Here is a 25,480-nt window from a genome sequence, read left to right on the forward strand (position 1 = left end):
AATCAGCTATACATATACCTATATCCCCATATCTCCTCCCTCTTGCTTCTCCCTCCCACCCTCCCTATCCCACCCCTCTAGGTGGTCACAAAGCACCAAGCTGATCTCCCTATGCTACGCGGCTGCTTCCCACTAGCTATCTATTTTACATTTGGTAGTGTATATATGTCAATGCCACTCTCTCACTTCGTCCCAGCTTACCTTTCCCCCTCCCCATGTCCTTAAGTCCATTCTCTACATCTGTGTCTTTGTTCCTGTCCTACCCCTAGGTTCATCGGAAACTTTTTTTTTTTTTAGATTCCATATATATGTGTTAGCATATGGTATTTGTTTTTGACTTTCTGACTTACTTCACTCTGTATGACAGACTCTAGGTCCAACCACCTCACTACAAATAGTTCAACTTCATTTCTTTTTATGGCTCCATTGGTTAATTTATAATTTCTTTGACTTCTAGCAAATTTAAACATTTGATATGAGTTTATTATATTTGTCCCTTTAAAATTACTTTTTATTTTCTTATTGTTCTATACAGTTCCTATTTTATTTATATCTAGCCACGGCTTAATCCCTTCGTTCTTCTGCATCCCTTCAGACATCTCCACAATTTTATCTGGGATTATTTTCTATCTACCTAAAAAACTCCTTTTAGAATTTCCTTTAATGTAGGTCAGCTGATGATCTTAATGTTTGTCATAAAAATGCCTGTATTTTACTTTCAATTTTGAAGAATATTTTTTACTGGGTAGTATATAATCTACATCAGCACCTAATTTCTTTTAGTATTTTGAAGCTATCTGAAGGTCTTTAGGCTTCCAATTTGTCTTTGAGAATAAGCTCTTGATCTTACTGTTGCTCTATTGCAGGTAATATATCTGCTTCCTGTGCCTATTCTTTTTTGAAGATTTTTCTCTTTGTCTTTAATTCTCAGTAGTCTACTGTGATCTGCCTAGGTGTGGTTTTCTTTGCTTGAAATCCTGCTGATATTCACAACGTTTCTTGATTCTGTGAGTTGTTGTCTTTCATTCGTTTTGAAAAATTCCTGGCCACTATCCTTTAAACTATTGCTTCTTTTTTTTCCTCTCCCCTCTCCTTCTGATGCTTCAATTACATGTGTGTTAGAACATTTTAACACATAACTTACGTGCTTTACAGTAAGTCCCCTACACACGAACCTTCAAGTTGCGAACTTTCAAAGATGCAAACGTGCGTTCACATGTCCAATCACGTAAGTTAGTTCACCTGTCTGGCATACATTGTCATGTGCGTGCATCCTCTACAAGTGGTTGTGCTTTTGTGTACTTTACTGTACAGTACTGTATAGACTACAGTAGTACAGTATCTTTATTTCAAGCCCAGGACGTCCAGGAGTAAGTGTAAAAGCAACAGTGCTGTAGCTGATACTGCTGAGATTCACGACTCAGGAAATAGCAAGGGGATTTTCTTTATTTGAGGAGGCACCGTTACTTTTTGAGGCACAGGACCCAAACGTAGAACGGTACACGAAGGTTGCAGCAGCCGTTCAGAATGCAATCCAGTGCTACCGTGTCATCTGTGATGAGGAAAAAAGAGCTACTACCCAGACATCACTGGCTTATTTTTTCAAGAGAATAGATACAATTGAATCCAGCAAGGAACCTGAACCTGTGCCATCCACGTCAGGCGTGAGTGACATTGCAGCTTTCCCTCTGACTCCTGTTGCTGACGATCCTTCAGCTCTACCATCTCCCACCTCCTCTCCCCACTCCAGTCGGTAACTCTTCTTGCCTGTTCACTTGATGCCAGTCCCTGGATGCCAGCTGTTGTGCTGTACTACTGTACTTTTCAAGGTACTGTACTGTAAGATTGAAATGTTTTCTTTATGTTTTGTTTGTTTTTTATGTATTATTTGTGTGAAAAGCATTATAAACCTATTACAGTATACTACTATGTAGCCGATTGTGTTAGTTGGGTACCTGGGCTAACTTTGTTGGACTTAGGAACAAATTGGACTTACGAACCCACTCTTGGAACTGAATTCATTCATATGTAGGAGACTTACTATATTCTTTTTTCTGAACATTATGTGCTCTTATCTCATGTTTCATTTTGCATAATTTTTGACCTATTAAGTTCACTAATCAGGTTCACTAATTTTTTCTTAAGTTGTATCAAATCTGTTATTAAACCCATCCCTATTCAGTCATAGTTTCAGTTTGTGGGGTTTTTCCCCCCAATTCTACAAAGTCCATTTTATTCTTTGGAGTTCTCAGTTCTATGCTGAAATTCTCTATCTTGTCATTTCATTTCTTGAAGATATTAAACAGAATTATTCAAAAAGCTGTCTTTAAGATTCAGTATATTGGGCTTCCCTGGTGGCGCAGTGGTTGAGAGTCCACCTGCCGATGCAGGGGACACGGGTTCGCACCCCGGTCTGGGAGGATCCCACATACCGTGGAGCGGCTGGGCCCGTGAGCCATGGCCGCTGAGCCTGCGCGTCCGGAGCCTGTGCTCCGCAACGGGAGAGGTCACAACAGTGAGAGGCCCGCGTACCGCAAAAAAAAATAAAAAAAAAGATTCAGTATCTTGATCTCCTGCTTGCTTATGTCTGTTTTCTGTCTTTTCCTCTTAGTTTTTAAGATAATTCTTTTTGTGTGCCCCTTTTAACATTTTTAAATGTGCCAGACATTGTGTATGAAATACTGTACAGATAATGTGTGGCTCTGGATGATTGTGTTTTTCTCCAGAGGGGATTTACTATCGCGTTTTGGAGCTGTTCTTCAGTCCTTGGGAGGGCTGGTCTATTTCCTTTTTACCGATGCTCCTAGGATGTAGCACTCTGGGGTGCCAACGGCAAGTCTAGTGTGTTTACCAGCTCTTTCTCCTTAGTAGGTCCTAAACTCCAATATTTCATCTCCCCCGCCTGGTGAGATGCCTAAAGTCCTCCTTATTTTCTCACCCTTTCAGTCATTGCTTTGGAATTTTCAAATGCCTCGTGGGAAAGTGGCACCATTCTGGGCTGTCCTTCTTTCCAGGATCTTAGTCATCCAAGTTCTTGCTGCTTTTGAAACTCTCTGATGTTTCAAGTAGAGGACTGTTCTAAATTTTTTTCTAATATTTCTCAGTGAGAGTATTGATCACAAGTAGACTAGCTCATCATCACAAAACTCCAAGCAGAGCAGTGACATGATCTGATTTAGATTTTTAAAAGATCACTCTGGTTGCCTTGAAAACAAACTGTGTGGAATTGGGGAGGGAGAAGGATGGAAGCAGGCAATCCAGGTAGCGAGTTATCACAATAATCCAGACAAGAGATAATGCTAATGGTGGTCATGTGGAAATGATTCTGGATATATTTCAAAGGTAAAGCCAAGAGGATTTACTTATAAATTGGATGAGGGTATGAGAGAAAGAGAGGAGTCAGTGCTGACGCCAAGGTTGTTGCCCTGAACCACCAGAAGGATGGAGCTACATTTACCGAGGTGGGGAAACTGGGCAGGAGTGCGTTTGTGATGGATGATCAGGACCTGACTTTTGCTCGTTTCGTTTGAGATGCTAATTTGGCATCTAACTGGTGATGCCAAGTGTGTACTTGAATATATGAGTCCGAAGTTCAGAGAATGGTTGGAAGCTGGAGATAAAATTTTTGTAGTCATGAGCATACGGATGTAATTAAAGCCACAAGACCGGATGAGAGCACCTCGAAAGTTAAATATAGAGAAGACTGCAGACAGTATAATAGTGCCTGTTTCATAGGGCTGGTGTGGGAGCTTAAAAATATTTATCCACCTCTTGCCTCCACGTCCTTCTCTCAACGTGGGAAGGAACCAGCTGCCCGGGGCAGCTTCCGCGTGCTGTACAGCAGCCCTGACCTGAGTCTCATCGCCCCTCCTGACCCGCCCAAGGGAAGGGATCGTGAAGCTCTGGCTGGCAGCTCCTACGCCTTTCATTAACGAAGGGCTCAGGTTTGCAACTCTCTAATGCTCAGCAGGTGCGTAACTGGCTGATGCAATGGGTCCTCCAGCTGGAAGGGTGGTGCTGTTGGTCGCCTGCAGACTGCCCGGGCCCACCCCCAGGCCGCCCGCCAGGCTGCACCTTCTCCCCCTCTGCTGCAGATGGCGCGCGTGAGGCACGCGGCGCTCCGGCCCCGCGGAAGCTCAGCGGGGGCCGAGGGGAGGGGAGGGGAGGGGCAGGGCCGAGCGGGGCGGGACCAGAAGACTAGAAGGCGGGCGGCCGGGAGGCAGCTGGCGGCATTCCGTGCGCGGAGCTGGGGAGAGCGGTTGGTCTCCTCAGACGTTCTCGAGGTAGCTGGAGGCGGGGCCGTGACCCGCTGGCAGCTCCGAGCGAGCCGGGCGGCCGGAACGAAAGAGCGCCCGAGCGCCATGATTCCTCTGGAGAGGCCGGGCAGCGGCGGCTCTTCCCCGGCCGCCGCCCCCGGCTCGGGTCGCGTCGGCCGGGGTCTGAGCACACCGCGCCGGCTGCCGCCCCCGCCTCGCGGGCTGCTGACGGAGATCCGCACCGCGGTGTGCACCGAGCCCTTCCAGGATGCCTACAGCCTGAGCCCGGGCCGGGCGCTGGGCAGGTGAGGCGGGCGAGGGCCGGGCGGGCGGGGAGCAGATAAGTGCGGGAGGCCGGCGGGGGCAGATAGCGCGCCGGAACCGGGCACAGACCTGGGTGCGTGCGGCGATTAGGGCGGTAGGGCCCCCCCGGCCACCCTTGCGCGCGCCGCGTCCCCCGAGCCGACGCGCTCCGCCGGCGTGTGCTGTACCCCGGGTAGCGGCCGTGAGAAAGTCTCCCGCTCGGGTCCCCGAGAACCTTGACCCCTTCCTCTGCTCCGGGCCTTTCGGCCTCTGTGGTCCTTGGCTCGGTAACTTAACGAGACGGCGTGGGAACCACGCTGCGAACCTTTACCCGCGGCGGCGAGTCTGAAGCCAGAGCAGAGGTGTGAAGGCAGCTCTTGTTTTGCCCCTGGAACTTGTGGGTTCCTGCTTCTCCCTCTGCGGCTGTGACAGAGCAGAGAGCAGAACGCCGAGCGTGACAGCTTCCTTTGCACCAGCGCTGGGCGGACTTCTGTCAGCCGCCTCCTGCTGACTTCAGTTGCGGTTTCGTGGGTTTGTGCTGCTTTCGTTCTGAAATGTTGAGGTCCCTGCGCCATTTAAGTTCATATCGGTTTCACTTGTGGGCTCCGGGCCCTCGTCTGACTCTTTCTCTGCTGAAAACCGGCCCTTGCCTTCTCTTCCCCTCCCCACTCTTGCTCTGTAGGGGTCGGGAGGGCTTAGAACTCGGTCTCTCTTTAAAATTGCACAAGGTGGAGGCTGTTTGGATCCTTTACATCTTGTACGTTGAAGAGGGGTCCAAGAGTGTGATAGGGGTTTGGGGACCGACTCCCTTTTTCCTTGAGAACAGTTTGGAGAAGTTGTCAAAAGCACAGGCTTTGGGGCCAGACCCGAGCTCACATCCCCACTCTGCTTGCTCTGTGTGCCTTTGGACGGTGACTTAGACGCCCCAGCCTCTCGTTTCCCCCCCATAAAATCAGCATAGTGACAGTGTCTCCGCCAGGGGTGTCGTGAGGATGCGGTGGCTGTAAAGCACAAGCCACTGGGCCTGGCACATAGCACATGGTTGCAAAACCGCACCATGTTGTAATGGGGAAAGGGCCTGACAATTATAACAGCCTTCACCTGGGGCTCTTGGAAAACGAAGTCCTTGTAACAGTGATTACAATGTTAAAAACAAGCTGCCTTACAAATATTAAGGTAACTTTTAGAAATAGTTTTTTTGGCGAGGAAACCTACCTTAAAAGTGTCTTATTTATTCCAAATGTTACAAGGAGAAACATCTTTCTGGGACAAGCTTTACTTCACTGTGCTAGGCGCTAATTAACTTGATCTGTGCACACTTTATGACAAAGGAAGAGGTAAACAGCTACTGACTCATGTAGGTGTTCTAATTGGTCGAAATTTCAGACATTCTGAAGTAACCCTGATTTCTTGAAGAAGGAACACTAGGACTCTCCGTTGTTTGGTTGTCTGGCTTCATTCCACAAAACGAGAACATATTACAAAACTGAAATGTCTTCAGGTGGCAAGCACTGTCTTGTAGACTTTGCGATAAATGACTTAATCTGAAAAAAAGTTGATTTGCGCCCTACCAGCTGTGTGACAATTCCTCCGGGAATGTTTCAACTTTCATTTTACTCTCTCTGTTATAAAATTAGCTCGCCTATAAAGTGTGTTTGTTTGAAGGTTATGACGTCTTCTACATATCTCTTCTTATATAAATTTCTTTACATAAGTAGTAATTCCTGAAGCAGCAGAACAATGAAGTTAGATAGATACTTGATATGAGAGCCTAAAACTGAAAAAGAAAACGAATGTATTTGTTTCTTTTTGATTCTCTTTTCATCACGGAGAAGTGTAATGCAGGGGTCAGGAACATGGACTTTGGGGTCAGTTGAGTCTTGGCTCTTTACTTACTAGTTACGTGCACCTGAGTAAATTACCTAACCATTGATAGCCTCATAGAGTTGTTGAGAGAACTAAATAAATTAAAAACATCTGTAGCATAAAGGCTGTACTTAGCTTCCGGGGTGCACTCAAAAAATGCAATTCATTGTGTAGCTCAGTGAATGGTATTTTACATGTAACCAAAAGGCAAAAACAGGAAAACGTGCACGACCTCAAAATACTTCGTCTGTTGCAAAAGTACTAAAACCTCATTCCAAAAGACAAGAGAACTGTTCAGAAGTCTCAGGAAGTAAAAGCTGTTTTGTGTTAGAAGCTCTCTTTGTTTAAGGTTTATAAGTTTTGCCTGTTTGTTTTAGTTTTGACATAATGAAGTGTGTTTATGTGTATTCCTTTCTGTAGTAAGATAGAAAAGTCGCATCTTTTTCCAACTCTTAACTCTGGTTGCATTTCTGATACAACGAATCGATCTCATGCTGATTCAGAACTTAAAAATTACTCATGTTGTATTTTAACGATGTAGTATGAGAAACAAAGATCTATTCATTTTGTTCTATGGCCTTTCATTTAGTGGAAAATGTTGAAGAGGTGTGAAGAGCTAACTGTTCAAACACAGAAACAGTTCTTTTGGGAGTTCCCATTATTTTATCTTACAGAAATATAAAGCTTTCAGTGCAGTGGTTGTTTGGAGAAGACATTTTAAATGGTCGATATTGATTCCATAGTAATGAAAGTATGTAATGTTGATTATTTTAAGAAATGTCACATTTCTTTCATATCTCCAGCAGAGTCCATGGCAACCTAAATGTGGGTAAATACGTGATGTAAAATTTGCTTTTATTGCTGGAAGCTTGACTTATTATTCCTGAGGCTTGTTACCTTTCTCTGAGGCAGGACAGGTGCCAGTGGAAACCACAGTAACGATGCGAGGCACAGGAGCCATGACCTTGAGTTCTGAGAATTTTTTTCAAAGTGTTGACTTCTCGAGTTCTAACCGATAGTGTAGGAACAGAAAAATGTTTCCAGGAATTTTAAATTATACTAATTCCACATCAAATGATTTGGCTAGTCCTCAACTTGAACCTTTTTTGACATACTCATACATTTTATCTTAAGAAAAAAGAGACCTTTAAAGCCAAAAGAACATCTTTTGTTTTTTATATTATTACATACTCGTAGTTGATGTTTCCTGTGGGGGGAAAAAAGGTATAAATCTGAGTTCTCTGCTGGAACGGGTCCTTCATAAATGTATAGGGGCTATACAGTTTTACAGGTGCTTTCACTTGCATGATCTCATTTACTTCTCATCACAAGCAGGTTTGGGAAGTCCCCTTTTTCAGATGAGAAAATCAAGACACAGATAGATTGAGTCTTGTGAGAATCACCTGAGCTGGGACTCTCTGAAATCACTTCCATTTATACCACAGATGTTTCTCAAAGAACAATCCGTAGTCTATCTTGTGGCTAAAGCAACTTCCCATCGTTTTTATGAGAGGACAGGTTAATGAGTTCCAAATTGGAGCAAACCCTGCCCAGCTTCGGTGTCATATGCTTCCCTCCCCGGTTCCACCTGTGTCCTTGGACTCTTTAATCAATAGCAATGGATAAGAGGCCAGAGGAGCATTCCAGGCAAGGCTTTACTGGGACTCCGTGCTGCAGCAGGAGGGAACGAAAACAAGAAGCAGGTGCCCTTGCTCGCTCCCCAAAGGGGGGGGGGAGCGGAGCTGGTCCCTTCAGTGGGGTGAGGGTGGGGGTCGATGGCTGGGTCGGGGTCGAAGGGAGGCTTCGGTGATCTGCTCACCCCCTTGCTGGTGCTGTGTGCAGGGATCGCATGCAGCCCTTTTGCTCGCAGCTTCTCAGAAGTGGCAGTTGGTCTGTGGCTTTTTTGTATCTTATTGTTCATAAATGACCACACCTGCGCATGCGTGCAATTGTTCTTAGTCCCTTAGAGTTTCTTTGTATTCTATGGCTTGAGGAGATGTTTGTCCAGGTGCAAGCACTCAGGTGAAGGGTCCCAGGTCCCAGCCTGTCTCAGCTGGGCCTTATGGTAGACAGGGACGTCCTACCTCATTATCCTCAGAGCGGTTGGGAGTAACAGAAACAAGGATTTTTATCAGAGAATTAGAGGATGTTCGAAGGGGATGCACAGGTGGATGTGTTTCAGGAGGTGGGTGTCCTTTACCTAGATTCCTGTCTGTAGGTAATGGCTTCGGGTTTAGTACCTTATAGCTACTTAAGCATATGTCATAAATTGTAAGCTGTAGTTTCTTTAGAAATAAAGACCCTTGTTAAATAATACTATCCGTGTAGAAATTGCACCTTGTTTTAGGAAAACTGTTATTTAAAATTTCTTGGCAGTTTAAAATTAGTTTGAAAAATTTTTCCAATTTTGGTTAATCCAGTATTTTTGGATGGGTAAAAACAGTTGGCTATGTTTGTGATTCAGCAGCAGACATTACTTAGGAAATATGGCTCCTGCTCTAAGGCAGATGCTTCATTAAGTCAACTGTTTTAATTTTGAAAAGTTGGGGCTTACAGTGTTAAAAGTAAAATCTTAATTTAAAATACATAAACCCTCAACTATAGTCCAACATAAAATAAAAATTAAATTTAGAAAGTACATAAACTTAAGGATTTAATGAATTTCAGCCTCTTTACAAAACTACAATAACAAAATTTTATAAAATCTGATTATTGAACCAAGTGCATTAGAAAGTTAAGTAGCTACAGTCATTGATTCACCTGTTCAGGAAGGGAAGAAGGAACCCGACTTACAGAGGGAATTTATGCATCAAGTAGAGAGTTCAAATTAGATCACCTCCAAAACTCCTCTGTTCTGTATGATTATTTTTTTTACAAATTATCATAGATCTGAAATTAATGCCCCAAACAATAAAAATTGCTGCTGTGTACTGATTACTGATCATTTGCTGGATGCTACACACTTTGGAGATGTCATTTTGTTTAGTGTTCACTACCCTGCGAGCTTAGTGCCATCAACCTCATTTTACAGGTGAGCAATCTAAGACTCAGAAAGCTTGAGCAAAGTGCCCAAGATTACAGTTACCAGGCAGAATTTAAAACTGAGTCTGGCTTTTAAAGCCTTACCTGTTCTTGTCACTTATGTCAATGTCTGATCTGATGAACTCACTGATTTTTACACTTAGGGTCAGCAGATAGTTTGTTTTTTGTTGTTTTCCTTTCAGAGGTAAGGAAGACAGATCTTTTCTAGGTCTTTCTTGAACGGAACTTCTTTGCACTTAAGGCATAACCCCAGTGCTATTAAGCAAATACTGTACTTGCATATTGAGCACATAAGGCTCTTTGGTAGGCTCTGGAAATTATTCCCAAGTCTAACAAATCAGTCACTACTCCCTTATAGGCAAGCTGACATGCCACATGGGAAAATCTTATGGGGAAAATAACATTTGAGCTGGGCCTGAAAGAATGGGTGGAATTTTACTACTAGTAGTGATGAAAGATACTCCAGCCATTGGCAAGAAAACAAATAAGCACAGTGCAGAAAAATTCCAATGAAAAAGAGAAAGGCAAGTAGTCCATTGTGGATAAAATATTAAACCTTATGAGGTTAAGTTGCCATAGAACTTTTCTTTAACAAAATAGCATGAACAGTGTATGTACTCAAGGTGTTATCTGATGTCATATTTGAGCACCTGCCATGTGCGGGGCTCTATACATGGAGATGCAAAGGTGAATAAGAGGCCAGGTTCCTGGAACTCATCCTCCAGCCAAGGAGACAGTCTTAGGGCAACAAATTCTAATATGTCAGACCAACTTTAATAGAATACAGGGAGAAACAAAGCACTTTACTGTAATCTATTATAGAATCAAACCTGGAACCTCAGAGGTCACTTTGATTTTGCTTCTTCTATATACCACTCAAATTAGCATCTACAGTTTTTTATCTTTGCCTGAATCTTATATATTGTATTACCTGTTCACCTTTGTGTGGCAGCCCAACACTGGAACTTATATTTGGAATCCGTCTAGTAAATGAAGTTCTCTTTACAGAGAAAAGCACCTCAAACTTCTCCCATCCAAAACCTAACACACTCCCCCTCCCTCGCCCCCCCCCCGCAAATCCGTTATCATTCTTCTAATCTTCCTCTCAGTGGATGGTACCACATCACCCAGTACCCAGGTTAAAAAACTCCAAGTCATCTTCCACTTCCACCTTTCCCTTCTGCCCTCATCTCTGCCTGCAACTCAGCATGTCAGGAAGTGCTCATGGATCTTGACCTTGAATGTCTTGTAAATGCATTCTCTCTTCCCAGCCTCCACTGCTGGTACTTTCAGACCCCTTACCTTGAATTATTTTCTTGGCTTCCCTAGTTTCTAGTTAACACTTCACAATAACTCTCAGACCTACCTTTTAAAACATTTACCTTACTTAAAAAATTCTCATAGGTGCCCATTTTTACCCTGAGAAATAAAGCACAAACTCCTTAGCATGTCATACCTGCCTACAGATCCCCACTGTGCCTTCCCAAGCTCTACCCGTTGGGCCCTGGTAAAGCCCAGTCCTTGTTCTGAGGAAGCTTAGACTGGTGGGTCTGACTCAAAATGTCACTTCCTGTTGTTATCATTGTTTATCCTTCCTTTCTTACCACCCTGGAATGGGTTATCATTGAGTTCTGAAATGTATTCATTTCTGATATTCCCCCCCCCAAAAAAATGAGTAATGAAAATCGGAGTTCTCAGTTTAGTGTATAATAGTGAACTATAGATGTTTGTGAAATGAGTGAAGAGCTCCGAAAACTGTAACAACGATGTAATCTGGGAAGAATTTCGGGCAAGTCAACAAAGAAAGTAGATGGTGCCCTTTGAAGCTCATCAGTCTCAAGCTTCTGCATGTAACTGTGACCCCCGGTGTCAGAGAAACGTTATTTATTTCATGCTTTGGAGAGCCCTCAGTACCTTAGAGTTGAGGTACAATCACAGTTTTTACCATGAAGTTGTGGTAAAGCATGCATACTAGAGCCCCTGTGGGTGTGGAATTTAGGGACACTGGGACAGTGTTCATTCTTAGTGTGTTCACTAGGACCCCCCACCTTGACGGCTGAGTCTCACAGTTCTGTGTGCTGCCGTGGCTCTACAGAAAGAACAGTTCCCGGAAACCTCGTTTCATCTTCTGACTCTGAGGAGTTTTAAGGGCTCCCCTCCCAGTCATTCAGAGATGAAGGCAGTGCGCGTTTCCTCAAACCCTTGTGATCTGCTGCCTTGCTGTCAGTTTCAGTGGTGTGCAGTATCAGAATGGCAGAAGAGTTTTCTTCAGCGTGGAATAGTGCACAGGTTGGCAGCCTACTGCTGGCTGCCTGTTTTTGTAAAGCTCGCCAGCTATATAGAATGATTTTTACATTTTTAAATGATTGAAAAAAGTCAAAAGAAAAGTCATATTTAATGACATGGAAACTATGTGAAATTCACATTTTGTGTTGGTAAAGTGTTTTTTTTTTTTAAACCCAGCCACCCCCATTCATTTACCTGTTGTCTCCAGCTGCTTTCACTCTACAACAGCAGACTTGAACAGTAGTGATCAGACTGTCTGGCCAGCAAAACCAAAAATATTTGCTGTCTGGCCCTTTACAGAAAAGTTTGCCCACTCCCAGTATAGTGTGTGATATGGGGGAAAGAAAAGGGTAGACCTGCAGCCATGAGGAATGCTTCCTCGAAAACAAAGGTGGTGTCAAGAGTAGTGATTGGAGTGGGAGGAGAGCCGTGGGACCTACTGTGGTGACCCAAAGAAATGGGTGCCTGGCCACAGACATCAGGTAAGTTTAGGCCTCTCCCCTGTGTTTGCCTCTGGCCCCTGAATTAAACAATGGTTCTTCTGTAGCAAGGATTCCCAGAGTTCACAGGTTAGTGACCTGTGGGATCCTTTTCTCTGTTGAGTGTCTGGTCTTTGGAAATATACCTTCAGGCCAGATAGGTAAGAAGTAGTATTTTACTACTACGCAGTACTGTTGCCTTGAATGTTAGGTATGGTAGCAATAGATATCTATGTGTCTCATGTGGGAGTACTTTGAGGGTAGTTCAACCCAGCCATTTCTAATTTAATAGCAAGACGCTTGTTGTCAATTATGTTGGTCAGTTTTTTTTACAAAATAGGCTTTCTCTTTTTTCTCTTCTTTTGAAACTTCAGAAATACAGGTATAAAAAATCAAACCATTGATGATTTTTTTCTCTTCCTTAAAGGAATCCAAAGATCATTAGGAACTTTTTAAAATTCAGTGGAGATGTTATTAGCCTAATGATTTTGTGGCGTAAAATAAAAAGAGGTGTTAGTCTGTAATGCATAGTTTATTGTTTAATCTCTAGTAATCTGGAACAGTCTTTCACATTTCTGTTGAACACAGAGAACTTTGTTCTGAATTAAGGTGCTATTAGGTAGATTGCCACCTAATTGAACATCCGTAGGGCTGTGCCTAAGGATTTTTTCATGTAACATTTTTATTGCTGATGGTATAACAGAAATACAGAGGGCATGAAAATCATGGTTAGCAGTAGCTAAGAAGGAAGAACTAGTCCTCAAAATTACGTCAGTAGTCTAGAATGCCGGGCCCAAACCTAGAAAGTAGAATTTAACAGAGCAAATTAAAGCCATGCATCGAAATTTTTAAAATATATTTTTAAACCATAGTATGAGGACGCTGGCTTGAAAAAATCCAAGAGGAAAAAGATCTAGGTCGTTTATTTTATTTATGAAATATGGAAAACCTGTCAAGTGTTTTTAAAGGCATATTAAGTTGTATTGTGCCAACATCAGCAAAATAATAATCATGTAACACTTTGATGAGATTATACTTGGCACAGTTGCTTCAGGTTCAGTTGGCACATTTTTCCAGCAGTTCTATGAGTCATGACAGTGAGGCGATCCCAGAACCCTAAGGGGATGAGGAATGATTAGCTGTGTCCAGTACCTGATAGACTGTCATGGGGGGTCTTCTATTACTGCTCAGCAAAAGACCAGGACTACAGCCCTTCACTTGAAGCCAGGTTTAGGCTTGTAATGAAAGCCTTGTTAAGAATAGTATGCACCCAGGAGCGGAAAAGACTACCTCACAGTTTGAAAGAAGACATGGCTTTGGCATTTGGCACTAGGTTAAAAAAAAAAACTATATGATTTATGAGTTGCCTTCCAACTTGAGAATTGGATATTTATGGGTGATGATTATTACAACTTAATGATTTGTTTGATTACTAATATTTTTTGAGTACTTACTATGTGGCGAGTACCATGCTAAGCAATTGACATGTATTATATTCTTTAATTCTCACAACAGCGCTGTAAAATAGATTCCGTTTGTGTCCTCTTTTATAGATTAGGAAAATGAGATTTTTCTTAAATAAGAGGTTAAACAAATTGCGCAAGGTTATGCATCGAGTGAGCGGGCAGAGCCGTTTTGGGGATTCAAGCCCACATCTGTCTAATTCCAGACCTTATCCCTTAATCAATATGCTATACGTATCCCCCATGTGACTTGTTTATTAGTGTAATAGCATGGTAGTGGAGTGTATCAAAGTAATGTTTGTTGTATCTGTCTTTATAGGAAAACTAGACATTTCCAGCTGATGCAGTAGTTGAAATGATGTCATATAAATGATATCCCTAACTTTCATAACTTTGGAAGGTGATAGTGTCCTCTTAGAGTCACTTAGTGACAGTGAAATTCATTATTTTAGAATTCTCATAACCAGTTTCTCTTAAAAAGTCAAATGGCTTTTTTAAGATTTAAATCATTTTTATGTATAAATGTGTGAAAAATTAAGTTATATATAATGCTGCAAAAAAATATTGGCTTTAATATTTGGTTCTGTATTTAGAAGAATGAATCTTGCATATTTACACATTACATTTTATTTGATTTGAGAGGTGTTTCCCAAGTTATATTGCTTTTTTGGGTTTTTTTTTGTTTTTTTTTTTTTGCGGTACGCGGGCCTCTCACTGTCGTGGCCTCTCCCGCTGCAGCGCACAGGCTGAGCTGCCATGGCTCACGGGCCTAGCCGCTCCGCGGCATGTGGGATCTTCCCGGACCCGGGCACAAACCCATGTCCCCTGCATCGGCAGGCGGACTCTCAACCACTGCGCCACCAGGGAAGCCCTATATTGCTACTTTTATGATTGCATATGACCTAAATTTGAATATCCACTGATGACTGTTGGGAAATTTTATTAAAATTTATCATCTCTGAAAAGTCAGTTTTAACAGTGAATGTGTTTTGTTGAATTCTAGGGGGAAATTTGCAGTGGTGAGGAAATGTATAAAGAAAGATTCTGGAAGAGAATTTGCAGCAAAGTTCATGAGAAAAAGAAGAAAAGGCCAAGATTGTCGGACAGAAATAATTCATGAAATTGCTGTTCTTGAACTAGCACAGGACGATCCTTGGGTCATTAATTTACACGAAGTCTATGAGACGCCATCAGAAATGATCCTAGTTCTGGAATAGTAAGTATCGTCTCCCTTACTGAGTTTGTTTCATAGTCCACACTCCTTTATCAGTGCCACTCATCTGTGATAACGTGGCAGGCCCTGGTTCTTTAGAAATCTGAAGATTTTCCAGAACTTTTTTGTGTGTTCTTCTTATTCATTTGACATATCCCAAATTTGCAAGGATGCATGTATGTTATGTTTTTCATTTTCACTCTTTAATGAAATTCCTTTGAAAATAAGTTCTCTTATGTTCTTATTAGAGGCTTTCTTAAGAAGGTAAGTGGCAACAAGATAATATTAAAATAAAAAGCATTTTACAATCCCTTATATGTCCATATAGTCTAAGTTATTAATCCTTCTTTCAGAAATGATTGTTTTGATTCATACCATGTTTCCAATTTGAGTAAATAAGTAAGGACAGCAGAGGAAACAGCTTTGGAAAATGAAGGACAGTTTTTTCTTCTTAAGAAATCCTATTTTCTTCTCTGCTTCTCCTGCCAAAGGAAAAGATTGATAGATTTGAGTACATTAAAAAGCATTATTAGTACATAATATGAACACAAAATGAGAAGACAGACTCAGGGAAAAAATAGTTCTAATATCTGTTCACCCAAAATGATTAATATTTCTTTAATATATAACTAGATCTTACCAATATACACAGAAACATGAACCTCCCAGTGTAAAAAAAAAAAAAAAATGGACCAAGAAAGGATATAAAGAGAAATTCCACACAGAAACCTGTGTAAATGGCCTATACATACGTGAAAAATATTGACTTTTACAGTTTTTATCATGTAAATTTAAAAATAAGTTTGCTGATTTCTCTCTATGTAAGATCGTCGGATATCATGAAGAAAAGTGATATTCATGGCTTGGATCATCTCATTTATACTACAGGTGGGAGTATTACCTGGTGTAACTCTTCTGGAGAACAGTGTGGAGTATGTATCAAAAGCCCTAAAAATACTCTAACCCAGCAATTTCACATACATAAATTTTTTCACAAGGAGATAATCAGGCCATTGTGCAAAGATGTATTACAAAAACGTTTAGTGCAGCAGTATCTAAATAACAATAAAAGAAATAATCTAAATGTTTAATGGTAAGAGGTTGGTGAAATAAGTGATCATGTCATGAGATGGATTGCTCTGCAGTCATTTAAAAAGATATGGTAGATAAAAATGTACTACATAGAAAGATGTTTTAAAATACTAAGTTAAAAAAAAGAAACGTTACAAAATAATGTGTCTATTATTACCTTGTTTCTATTTTAAAGTTTATAGAGGGAGAAGTCTGGACGGCTAAAATAGTGTGTTCCTCTTGCTAATATAATTCAAGAGCATTGTGTTTATATATTTTAATTCAGTAATTTCACTTGTAGGAATCCCTTCAAAGAAAAAATAAAATGTGAACAATGAAAAGCATGGAAGTGTTTTCCATTGTGTATTTTTAATTATAATAGAAATATCCACAAATGATCAAATGCTTAAGAAATGTAGTCGCTGTGGATTATATCTCCGTGCAGTTGTTTTCCAGTTGTAAAAAAAAAAAAGGTTGGTTGAGAGGATTTTGGTTTTCCGTTTGTCCTGGAGAGGCTCGAGTTAGGATTGGAAATTGATCCGGAAGAGACCCTCCAGCCATCATCTCCTCATTCCTCTCCCGTCCTCACAAACCTGCTCTTCAGCCTCCGCGCAGGTCTTCAATCTTCTGTCTGCTCCTGCCTTTTCTTCCATTACATTCCCTTCCCTTCTGTGGTCGTTACTGCAACTAGTCCCTCACCAGCGCCTCACGTTACTTCCTTCTTTCTGTTGCTCTCCCTCTGCAACTCCTTCTGCCCGTTTGAAACATGGGACGCAAGCTGTGTGTCCCTCCTCCTGCCCGTTCTTGGGAGTACTTGCGTAGTCTTCAGTCTGCTTATTACGAGGGTGAGAGTTGCATCCTCAGCTGGGCTCTTGGTGTACTTGGGTAATTCTTTACCTAATCTCTCATCCCCTTCTTTTACCATCCCTGGCAGGCGGGCAGGAGCTAATCAAAACCTTGACCACACTTAACTGTGTCACCCACTTCCCACCTGTTAGACACCGAGGCTTCTCTTCCTTTATGGAGGAAATAAAGGCCATCAGACACAAGCCTCAGCATCCCTCTCTAACTGCTCTCACCTGCTTGCCTTCTGTTCCGAGGAAGAGATTCCACTCCTTAACTCGAAGGCTAAAACTTTGACATATGTTCTTTAATCCTCTTCCTTTTCTAGGACTTGAGTTTTATGTTTTAGTCACTTATCTAACCTCTCTCTGAGTCCCTCTCCTCTAGTGATTCTTTTCCCTCCGTCTTCCAGGATTTCAGTCACTTCTAAAATACCTGGTCTTCAGCTTTGACTCTTTCTGAACTAATGTCCTGCCCTTCTCTTTCCTTTACTGCTGTGGTCTTTAAAGGAGTCGTCTGAATTTACAGCTTTCCTCACCTTCCAGTCAATTTTGTTCTACTTCATTGATCTATCCATCTGCTCGTGTGCCGATACTCCATCACTTTTCAGTCCAATGCCATCTGCTCTCCTAAAACTTTCATGAGGTCATCAGCCCTGTTTGCCAAAATCAATCTCCTCATTTTAGTGTTCATTGTACTTCTTACTCTCTTTAAACACTTGATATTATACCTCCCTCTCTTGAAATTATGTTCTTCCTTGGCTTTCATGGCCCTCTTTTATTTTTTAAATCTAGAGCCTTTTCCCCTTCATCTACTTTATAAATATAAGTGCTCCCCACAGTTCATTAGTGTTACTCTGGTCACACATTTATATTCTGCACGTTTACCCTGGTGATAACAATCCATTTTTGTGGCTTCAGCTATTTTTTACATGCTGGTTATTGCTGGTTATTTCCAAATCTTTATCTCCAGCATTAGACCTTTCCCTCAGCTCCAGCTGCTCTACTGCATGTCCCTGAATCCACCTGCACATCATGACCGATGCACGATCAATATGTTTTCACCCCTGCATTGCTGCCCATGTTTCTTTGTTCCCCACTTCCAGTGGTATCCCTGTTTCTTTCATCACTCAAGTAGAAACCTTGGGTCTATCCTTGATTGCTTTGTCTCATTTAATGCTTGTGTATAATGAATTACCAAGTCTTCCACTTGAACCTCTCCCCTGCTGTTCCCTTTTTCATTGTTTGCTGTTTCTCCTCTGTGTTGGGTCCTCTCTCGCGTGGTCTTTCACAGTAGCTGCTTAGCTGATCACTCTGGCTTCAATTCTATGGCATCCCTCAGGCTCCTGTTGGATAGGTGACCTACACATAGATGTGGCAATATTATTCCCTTGCTTAGAAATCTTTGGTAGCTTCTGTTGCTTCCATGATCATGTTTCTAGAACTACAAAACAGTATGATTTGGCTGCAACTTTTTGTGTTCTACTTTTTGTTTGAAGAGGAAGTCTTAGAATTAGACTTTGGACATTGAGATATCAGAATTCTCGGCCATGTCAACAGATTGTTGTTACGGAAACAGGCAGGTTCATGATTACTGTATTACTCATTCCACCTGCCATGTGCTCTGGATACTAAGGTGCCGGTAATACGAAAGTGAAAATAGCATAACCCCTTTGTTCCAAGTGCTAGAGTTTAGTGAAAGAGATAGAAATGATGGCAACAGCCTTGGTGTTTTACTAGAATTCTTGTTAGTTGCTGTGGGAACATAGATGAGGTGTAATAGTCGTAGTTAAGAATTTACTATGTGCCAGGCACTGTGCTAAGTCTTCTCTGCCAGCTTTGTATACATCATTTATATGCTTCATATGCATTATTTGTACATTTTAGTTTTAAATTTTCTCCAGCTTTACAAGATGTGATTGACATAGAACATACTGTAAGTTTGAGGTCTGCAACGTCTTGGTACACTTATATCTTGCAAAATGATTACCACCAGCGCATTAGCTAACACCTGCATCACGTCACATAATTACCATTTCTTTTTTGTGGTGAGAACATTTAAGATCTACTCTCTTAGCAACTTTAAAGTATATAACACAGTATTATTAACTGTAATAATCATAGTTACATTAGATCCCCAGAACTTGCCTTATAACTAGAAGTTTATACTCTGACCAACAGCTCCTTTTCCCCACCCCGAGTCCCTGGTAACCACATTCTAACCTCTATTTCCATTTGAGTTTGCCTTTTGTAGATTCCACCTATAAGTGATATCATACAGTATTTGTCCTTTTCTGTGTGACTTATTTCACTTAGCATGATGCCCTCAAGTCCCATCCACATTTTTGCAAATGGCAGGATGTCATTCTTTCTTGTGGCTGAACAATATTCCATTATACACATATATATATATATATATATATATATATATATACACCACATCTTCTTTACCCATTCATGTTTTGACAGACACTCAGATTGTTTCCATGTTAACTATTGTGAAGAAGCCTTCAGTGAGCATGGGAGCGTAGATACCTCCTCGAGATCCTGCTTTCATTTCTTTTGGATACATACCCAGAAGTGGAATTGCTGGATCATATGGTAGTTCTATTTTTAATTTTTTGAGGAACCTCCCTACTGTTTTGCAGAGTGGCTGCACCAGTTTACATTCCCATCAGCAGTGCACAAGGGTTCCCTTTCTTCCACATCCTTGCCAACACTTACTGTCTCTTGCCTTTTTGATGATAGCCATCCTAACGGGTGTGAGGTGATGATAGCTCATTGTGGTTTTGATTTGCGTTTCCCCAATGATTAGTGATGTTGAGGACCTTTGCATGTGTCTGTTGGCCATTTGTATGTCTTCTTTGTGAACATGTCTATGTAGTTCCTCTGCCCATTTTTTTAATTGGAGTATTTGGTCTTTTGCTATTCAGTTGTATGAGTTCTTTATATATTTTGGATACTAACCCCTTATCAGATATATGATTTGCAAATATTTTCTCCCATTCCATAGTTACCTTTTTATTTTGTGATGATTTCCTCAGCTGTGCAGAAGCTTTTTAATTTGATGTAGTCCCAGTTGTTTATTTTTGCTTTTGTTGTCAAATCCAAAACATCATTGCCAGGACTGATGTCAAGGAACTTACCCCCTATGTTTTCTTCTAGGAGTTTTATGGTTTCAGGTCTTACATTCAAGTCTTTGATCCATTTTGAGTTGGCTTTTGTGTATGTGTAAGGTAGGGGTCCAGTTTCCTTCATTTGCATGTGAATATCGAGTTTTCCAAATACCATTTATTGAAGAGACTGTTCTTCCCCTGTTGTATACTCTTTATACTTTATACTTCTCTTTATACTTTGTTATAAGTTAAATAATGATATATGCATGATTTTATTTCTGGGCTTTCTGTTCTGTTCAATTGATCTATATGTCTGTTTCTATGCCAATACCATACTGTTTTGATACTACAGCTTTGTAATATATTTGAAACTGGGCTGATGCCTCCAGATTTGTTCTTCCTCAAGACTGCTTTGGGTATTTGGGGTCTTTTGTGGTTCCATACAAATTTTAGGATTGTTTTTTCTCTGTGAAAAATGCCATTGGAATTTTGATAGGAATTGCATTGAATCTGTAGACCACTTTGGGTAGTATGGATATTTAATAATATTAATTCTTCCAGGCCACGAGCAGAATATCTTTCCATTTATTTGTGTCTTCTTCAGTTTTTTTCACCAGTGTCTTAGTTTTCCATGTATGGATAAATCATTTCTTGGTTAAAAATATTCCTAAGAATTCTATTCTTTTTGATGTTATTGAAAATGGGATTGTTTTGTTACTTTCTCTTTCTGATAGTTCATTGTTAGTATATAGAAGAAACACACTGATTTTGGGATATTGATTTTGTATCCTGCAACAGAAATTGTTTTATTTACAAATTTTAGAACAAGATTTTATATGTGAGAAAAAGAAATTCAGAATAATAATCAACTTAAGATCCCACCACAAGTAGCAGAGCCAAGATTTAGCCCAGGAGTGTGTGATTCCAAAGCTTTTAGCCGTGCACTGTGCACCTTTACTCCACCAGAGAGGCTAGGGAGTGCTTCTGAAGGAGATATTTAGCGTTATATACCAGCCATCATTGCCTTACTTGGGATTTTTCGGGTTGTTTGGACTGCGTCCCATGCTTTTCTGTCTGACTTCTATTCTACCTCATCTCCTGCTAGTACTTCTCCAACCTCACCCTGCATTCTAGGCACACTTTTTTTCTCTCTCAGTCCTTAAAGATACCATTGCATTGTCATCTGCCTTGCATTGTTGATGACAAGAAGTCTGTGTTGATTCTTGATACCCGTGTATGTGTGCCTTTTTAAAGATTTTTCTCTTTCACACTGGTTTTCAGCAACTTGAGTATAATGTGCCTTGATTTTCTTTGTTCCTCCTGCTTGGGGTTTACTGAGCTACATGGATCTTTTAGTTTTTGTCAGATTTGGCGATTTTTCGGCAATTATTTAAACAGATATTTTCCTGCCCCCACCTCTCTCTCCTCGTCTCCTCAACACAGTGTGGTAAACCAGCTGACGCTGTCGCTCAGGTCCCTAGGGTCCTATTTATTCTCCGCCCCACACCCCTGTACTTTAGATGGATGGCTTCCATTTCCGTCTGCAAATTTGCTGATTCTTCTATAGTGTCTGATTTCCTTAAAGCCTGGCCAGTGAAATCTTCACTGTAAATATTGTATTTTTCATCTCTAGCAATTCCATGTGGTTCTTTTCATACCTTCCATCTCTCTCCTTGTTGTGTTCATATTTTACTTTAAATCCTTCAGTGTATTTATAATACCTGTTTTAAAATCCTTACCTGCCAATTCCATCATCTCTGGGTCTGTTTTTATTTTCCTGTTACTTGTGAGTTGTAAGTGGTGGCATTTTCAGATGTCTAGTATTTTTTGGAAGGATGCCATATATTTAGAATGGCACAGTGCTGGGTGGATTTTATGATCTTCCACTAAAAGAATGGTGATGTTTGTTTTGGCAGGCAGTTAAATTACTGGTGGATCAGACTTACTGGGCAGGTCTAGGGCTACTTTAGCCTTTAATAAGGCTAAAATATGGCATTCTGGGGTATCTGCTGAATGCCCCAGGTGCTTGGCATGGTTTTTCTACCCAAACTGGGTAAAATTCAAATATCTTATTCTGTCCTTGGTGAATGCTAGGGCTTGTTCAGCTTATGATTTCCTGGTAGTTCTTTGCCTGACCTCACAGTTTTATCCAGTGAATGTGTATATAAGTACCTTGTGTAAGACTCTGGGATACAACTAAGCAGATGTCTGCAGGTCTCTCTCTGTGTAGAACCCTCCTGGTCCTCTGCCTGTACAAAGTCCAGCTGCCTTAGCCTTGTCAAACTCCCTTCCTACCTCCTCAATTTAGCAAGGCTGCTGTTCTGCTTGGGATCCTCCCCAGCCCTGTACCACATGCCGTAAATTACCTCCAAGTAGAAAGAGGGCAGGGCTCAGCTTGCTTGTGCCTCCACCTCAGGGATAATGGTCCTAACGGCCTGTTGTTCTTATGTCTGAAAATAGTTGGTTCATATACTTGGCTCATTTTCTCATTGTTTATGGGTAGATGGCAAGTTCCGTACCATTTGGGTGAAAGGGGAAGTAGCTGCTTATCCTTCTGTGAGTGTACCAGTTATTTGTCAACACCAACAGGCCCTTATACATGTGTCCACTCTGCCTGGGATGCACTCCTGCCATTCCATCTAGTGGATTCCTGTTCATTCCTGAAGGCTCAGAATGAGTGTCATCTTTCTAAGATTTTTTTTCTCTTCCAATTAATTGCTCATTTACTAAGTTATCAAATCACTTGATATATAACTTCACACTCATGTGTATTTATGCATACATATTCCTAAAATTATCTTTTGTCTTTCTCTTCCCAACTAAAACTTATAATTTATCTTTCTTGCCCTAGCACATAGCACAGGGCCTCTAACATATTTGACTGATATTTGTTGAATTTGAATAGTGAGGGAGTAGAGATCCAAACTGGGCCTCTACATGGGATAGAAATGGAAATGCTGGTTTAGGTAGAAAAAGGAGTGTTTGGTGCCTAAGGTTGGAAGCTGTGATCCAGCTAAGGTGCAAGCAGCCAGGGAAAGTCAGTTACACTTAGCTTCTAAACATCATTTATATGGCTCTGAATAATGTTGACAAAGATACTTACAACTTTCTGAGGACCACTAACTAGAAAACTGAAATTCACCGTTCTTAATATTTTATGTAAAAATCGTTTTGGTATAAAATTTTTTGAAAAGCCCTTGAGTTAATTGTTTTGTAAAAGATATTTGGGTAAAAAGTTAAATGAATTTGTTTCTTTGTCATTTTAAAGTTGTGGAAAATAAGCACTGCTGGAGTAAAGTGTACTGTAATAACGCTGTGGAAGTCTTGCTGTAGTGAAAGGGAGACATAGCAAACTGTGCTGCTCGAGCGCACACACAAAGGTATGAAGCACCTTCCTTCACACACAAACTTCTGTGTGAAGGAAGGTGCTTTGTGCGAAGTAGTTGTTAATATTCTTGTGTTTTCTGTTACCATACTTGACAGATGCCTTTAACATCTCAAGTTGTTCCTTAGTAAAATTTTACTCGGTTCCATTAGTTAATATGACAGTTAGTTAAATGGGTCAGGCTTAAATGTAAGTAGGGTGAGATGATATGATGGTCGTACGTTGTACCGAGAGGGTATGTTAAGTCTTACTGATTGCTCAAGGCTGGCTTTTACAGTTTTTTTTATTACAATAGCCTGCATTTGAAGTACATCCTTGAAAATTTTTAGAAAACTAGTTTTGCGGTTCACATTTTGTGCTTATGTGAACTGCTTAAATTCTTGGAAAAACAGAGAGGAAAACCCTTTTGTTAAAGCGAGAATCGGTAAACATCATAGTGGAAAGGACTAATAATAAATTGTTCTTAATTTTTTTTTTTTTATGGCATTACGCGGGCCTCTTACTGCTGTGGCCTCTCCCGTTGCGGAGCACAGGCTCCGGACACGCAGGCTCAGCAACCATGGCTCACGGGCCCAGCTGCTCCGCGGCATGTGGGATCTTCCCGGACCGGGGCACGAACCCGCATCCCCTACATCAGCAGGCAGACTCTCAAGCACTGCACCACCAGGGAAGCCCTGTTCTTAAATTTTAGGTGAAGAAATCCTTGTATTTATGTAAATTGACTGCTATTGAATTTTTTTGTGGGTGGTAGTGTTGAGCTGAGAGGCCCAGAGGACAGTAAATTGAGACTGGCGAACTTTTGCAACCAAAATGCACTTGTCTGTCTCAACTGAGGAAAATAGGCAGTTCTGAGTGTAGCCTTCATGTGCAGGGGACTCCGTGGACTGCACGTCGCATCCTGGTGCATCTCTAGCTGCTGCGACCGAGTGGGCTCAGCTCATGCTCACTAGCTGCCTGCTCACAGTGTACAACACTGCCAGGCTGTCACTAATTTACTCCTTGGTTTTGTTGTCAATGCTCACCCTTTCCTTTCTTACGAGTTATGCATCACTTTAGCTTTGCCTGAATATGTGATGGCCATTTTACAGTTAATTACATAAAAATTGTTTTGATGCTTTCATGTATGGTTTTCTCATACTGTAATTAAAATATAATTGTCAATTGTATAGGTTTAACCAAATGAAAATCTGAATCAGCCAGCGAGTTATTTTCTTTCACTCTCACCACCTACAGCTTTTCAGCTAAACTTAAATAGGTTCTTAGCTGACTTCGGTGAAAATTTTTGTTTCCTTTTATAGACAGAATTTGGAAAATAGATTGCCCTAACAAAAAAAAAGGAAGGAAAGAAGGCTGGAAGGAAAGAACTAAATTATCTTATGAAAAGGAAACAAATGAGTAGCTTTTGTTTGACAGTAGCATGGCTGTTTGGAGTTGAGTATTTCACATTAATTTTTATAACAATTTCATGGAAGCAATCCAGTCTTTTTTTTTTTTTTTAACACAAAAAGGAAAATTTGAGATAGGACATGAGCTGTCATTTATGGTAAGAACAAATTGTTAAAATATGGAATTTGTGCTGAAGGGAAAGAAAAATTGTAAATGATTTGTTTCTTTTATTGGCAAAATTATTCAGAGGAAAAAAAAAAAACAGGTGCTTTGGCCAGAGGGTGGAAGAAAGTTTAAGTCCATACCACTCTTTTGGTGAGCCTAGGTCATATCTACTGAAATTTCAAAAGCACATTCCTTTCACACCAGCAGTTTCATCCCAGTATCTACGTTGAAGACTACCTACTGACACAGGCGCTGACAGGAACCTTCATACGCCTTCTCATCACAACATTGTTTATAATCATGAATAATTAGGGGGAAAAAAAAAACCTAAATGTCCTTCAAAGGGGAATGGCTAAATAAACTATGGTTTTTCTATTCACAAGGTTGCAGGAATTAAAAATTCTGAGGTAGGACTTCTGTAGTGGCGCAGTGGTTAAGAATCCACCTGCCAGGCTTCCCTGGTGGCGCAGTGGTTGAGAGTCCACTTGCCGATGCAGGGGACACAGGTTCGTGCCCTGGTCCGGGAAGATCCCACATGCCGCGGAGCGGCTAGGCCCGTGAGCCATGGCCGCTGAGCCTGGGCGTCCGGAGCCTGTGCTCCGCAACG

At 41.2% G+C, this 25,480-nt stretch overlaps 1 protein-coding gene across 1 annotated transcript in view; it reads left to right on the plus strand.

Moving 5' to 3' along the window:
* The first annotated feature begins 4,224 nt into the window (after positions 1-4,224).
* Positions 4,225-25,480, plus strand: part of STK17A (serine/threonine kinase 17a) — a 37,954-nt gene continuing 16,698 nt past the window's right edge. Inside the window, exons 1-2 of the mRNA XM_081243844.1 lie at positions 4,225-4,561; positions 14,699-14,911. Coding sequence (XP_081099970.1) covers positions 4,362-4,561; positions 14,699-14,911 — 413 coding nt within the window. The 5' untranslated portion in view covers positions 4,225-4,361. The remainder of the gene's footprint in view (positions 4,562-14,698; positions 14,912-25,480) is intronic.

This window comes from Mesoplodon bidens, assembly GCF_964165515.1.
Source record: "Mesoplodon bidens genome assembly, chromosome: 9".
Taxonomy (NCBI): domain Eukaryota; kingdom Metazoa; phylum Chordata; class Mammalia; order Artiodactyla; family Ziphiidae; genus Mesoplodon; species Mesoplodon bidens.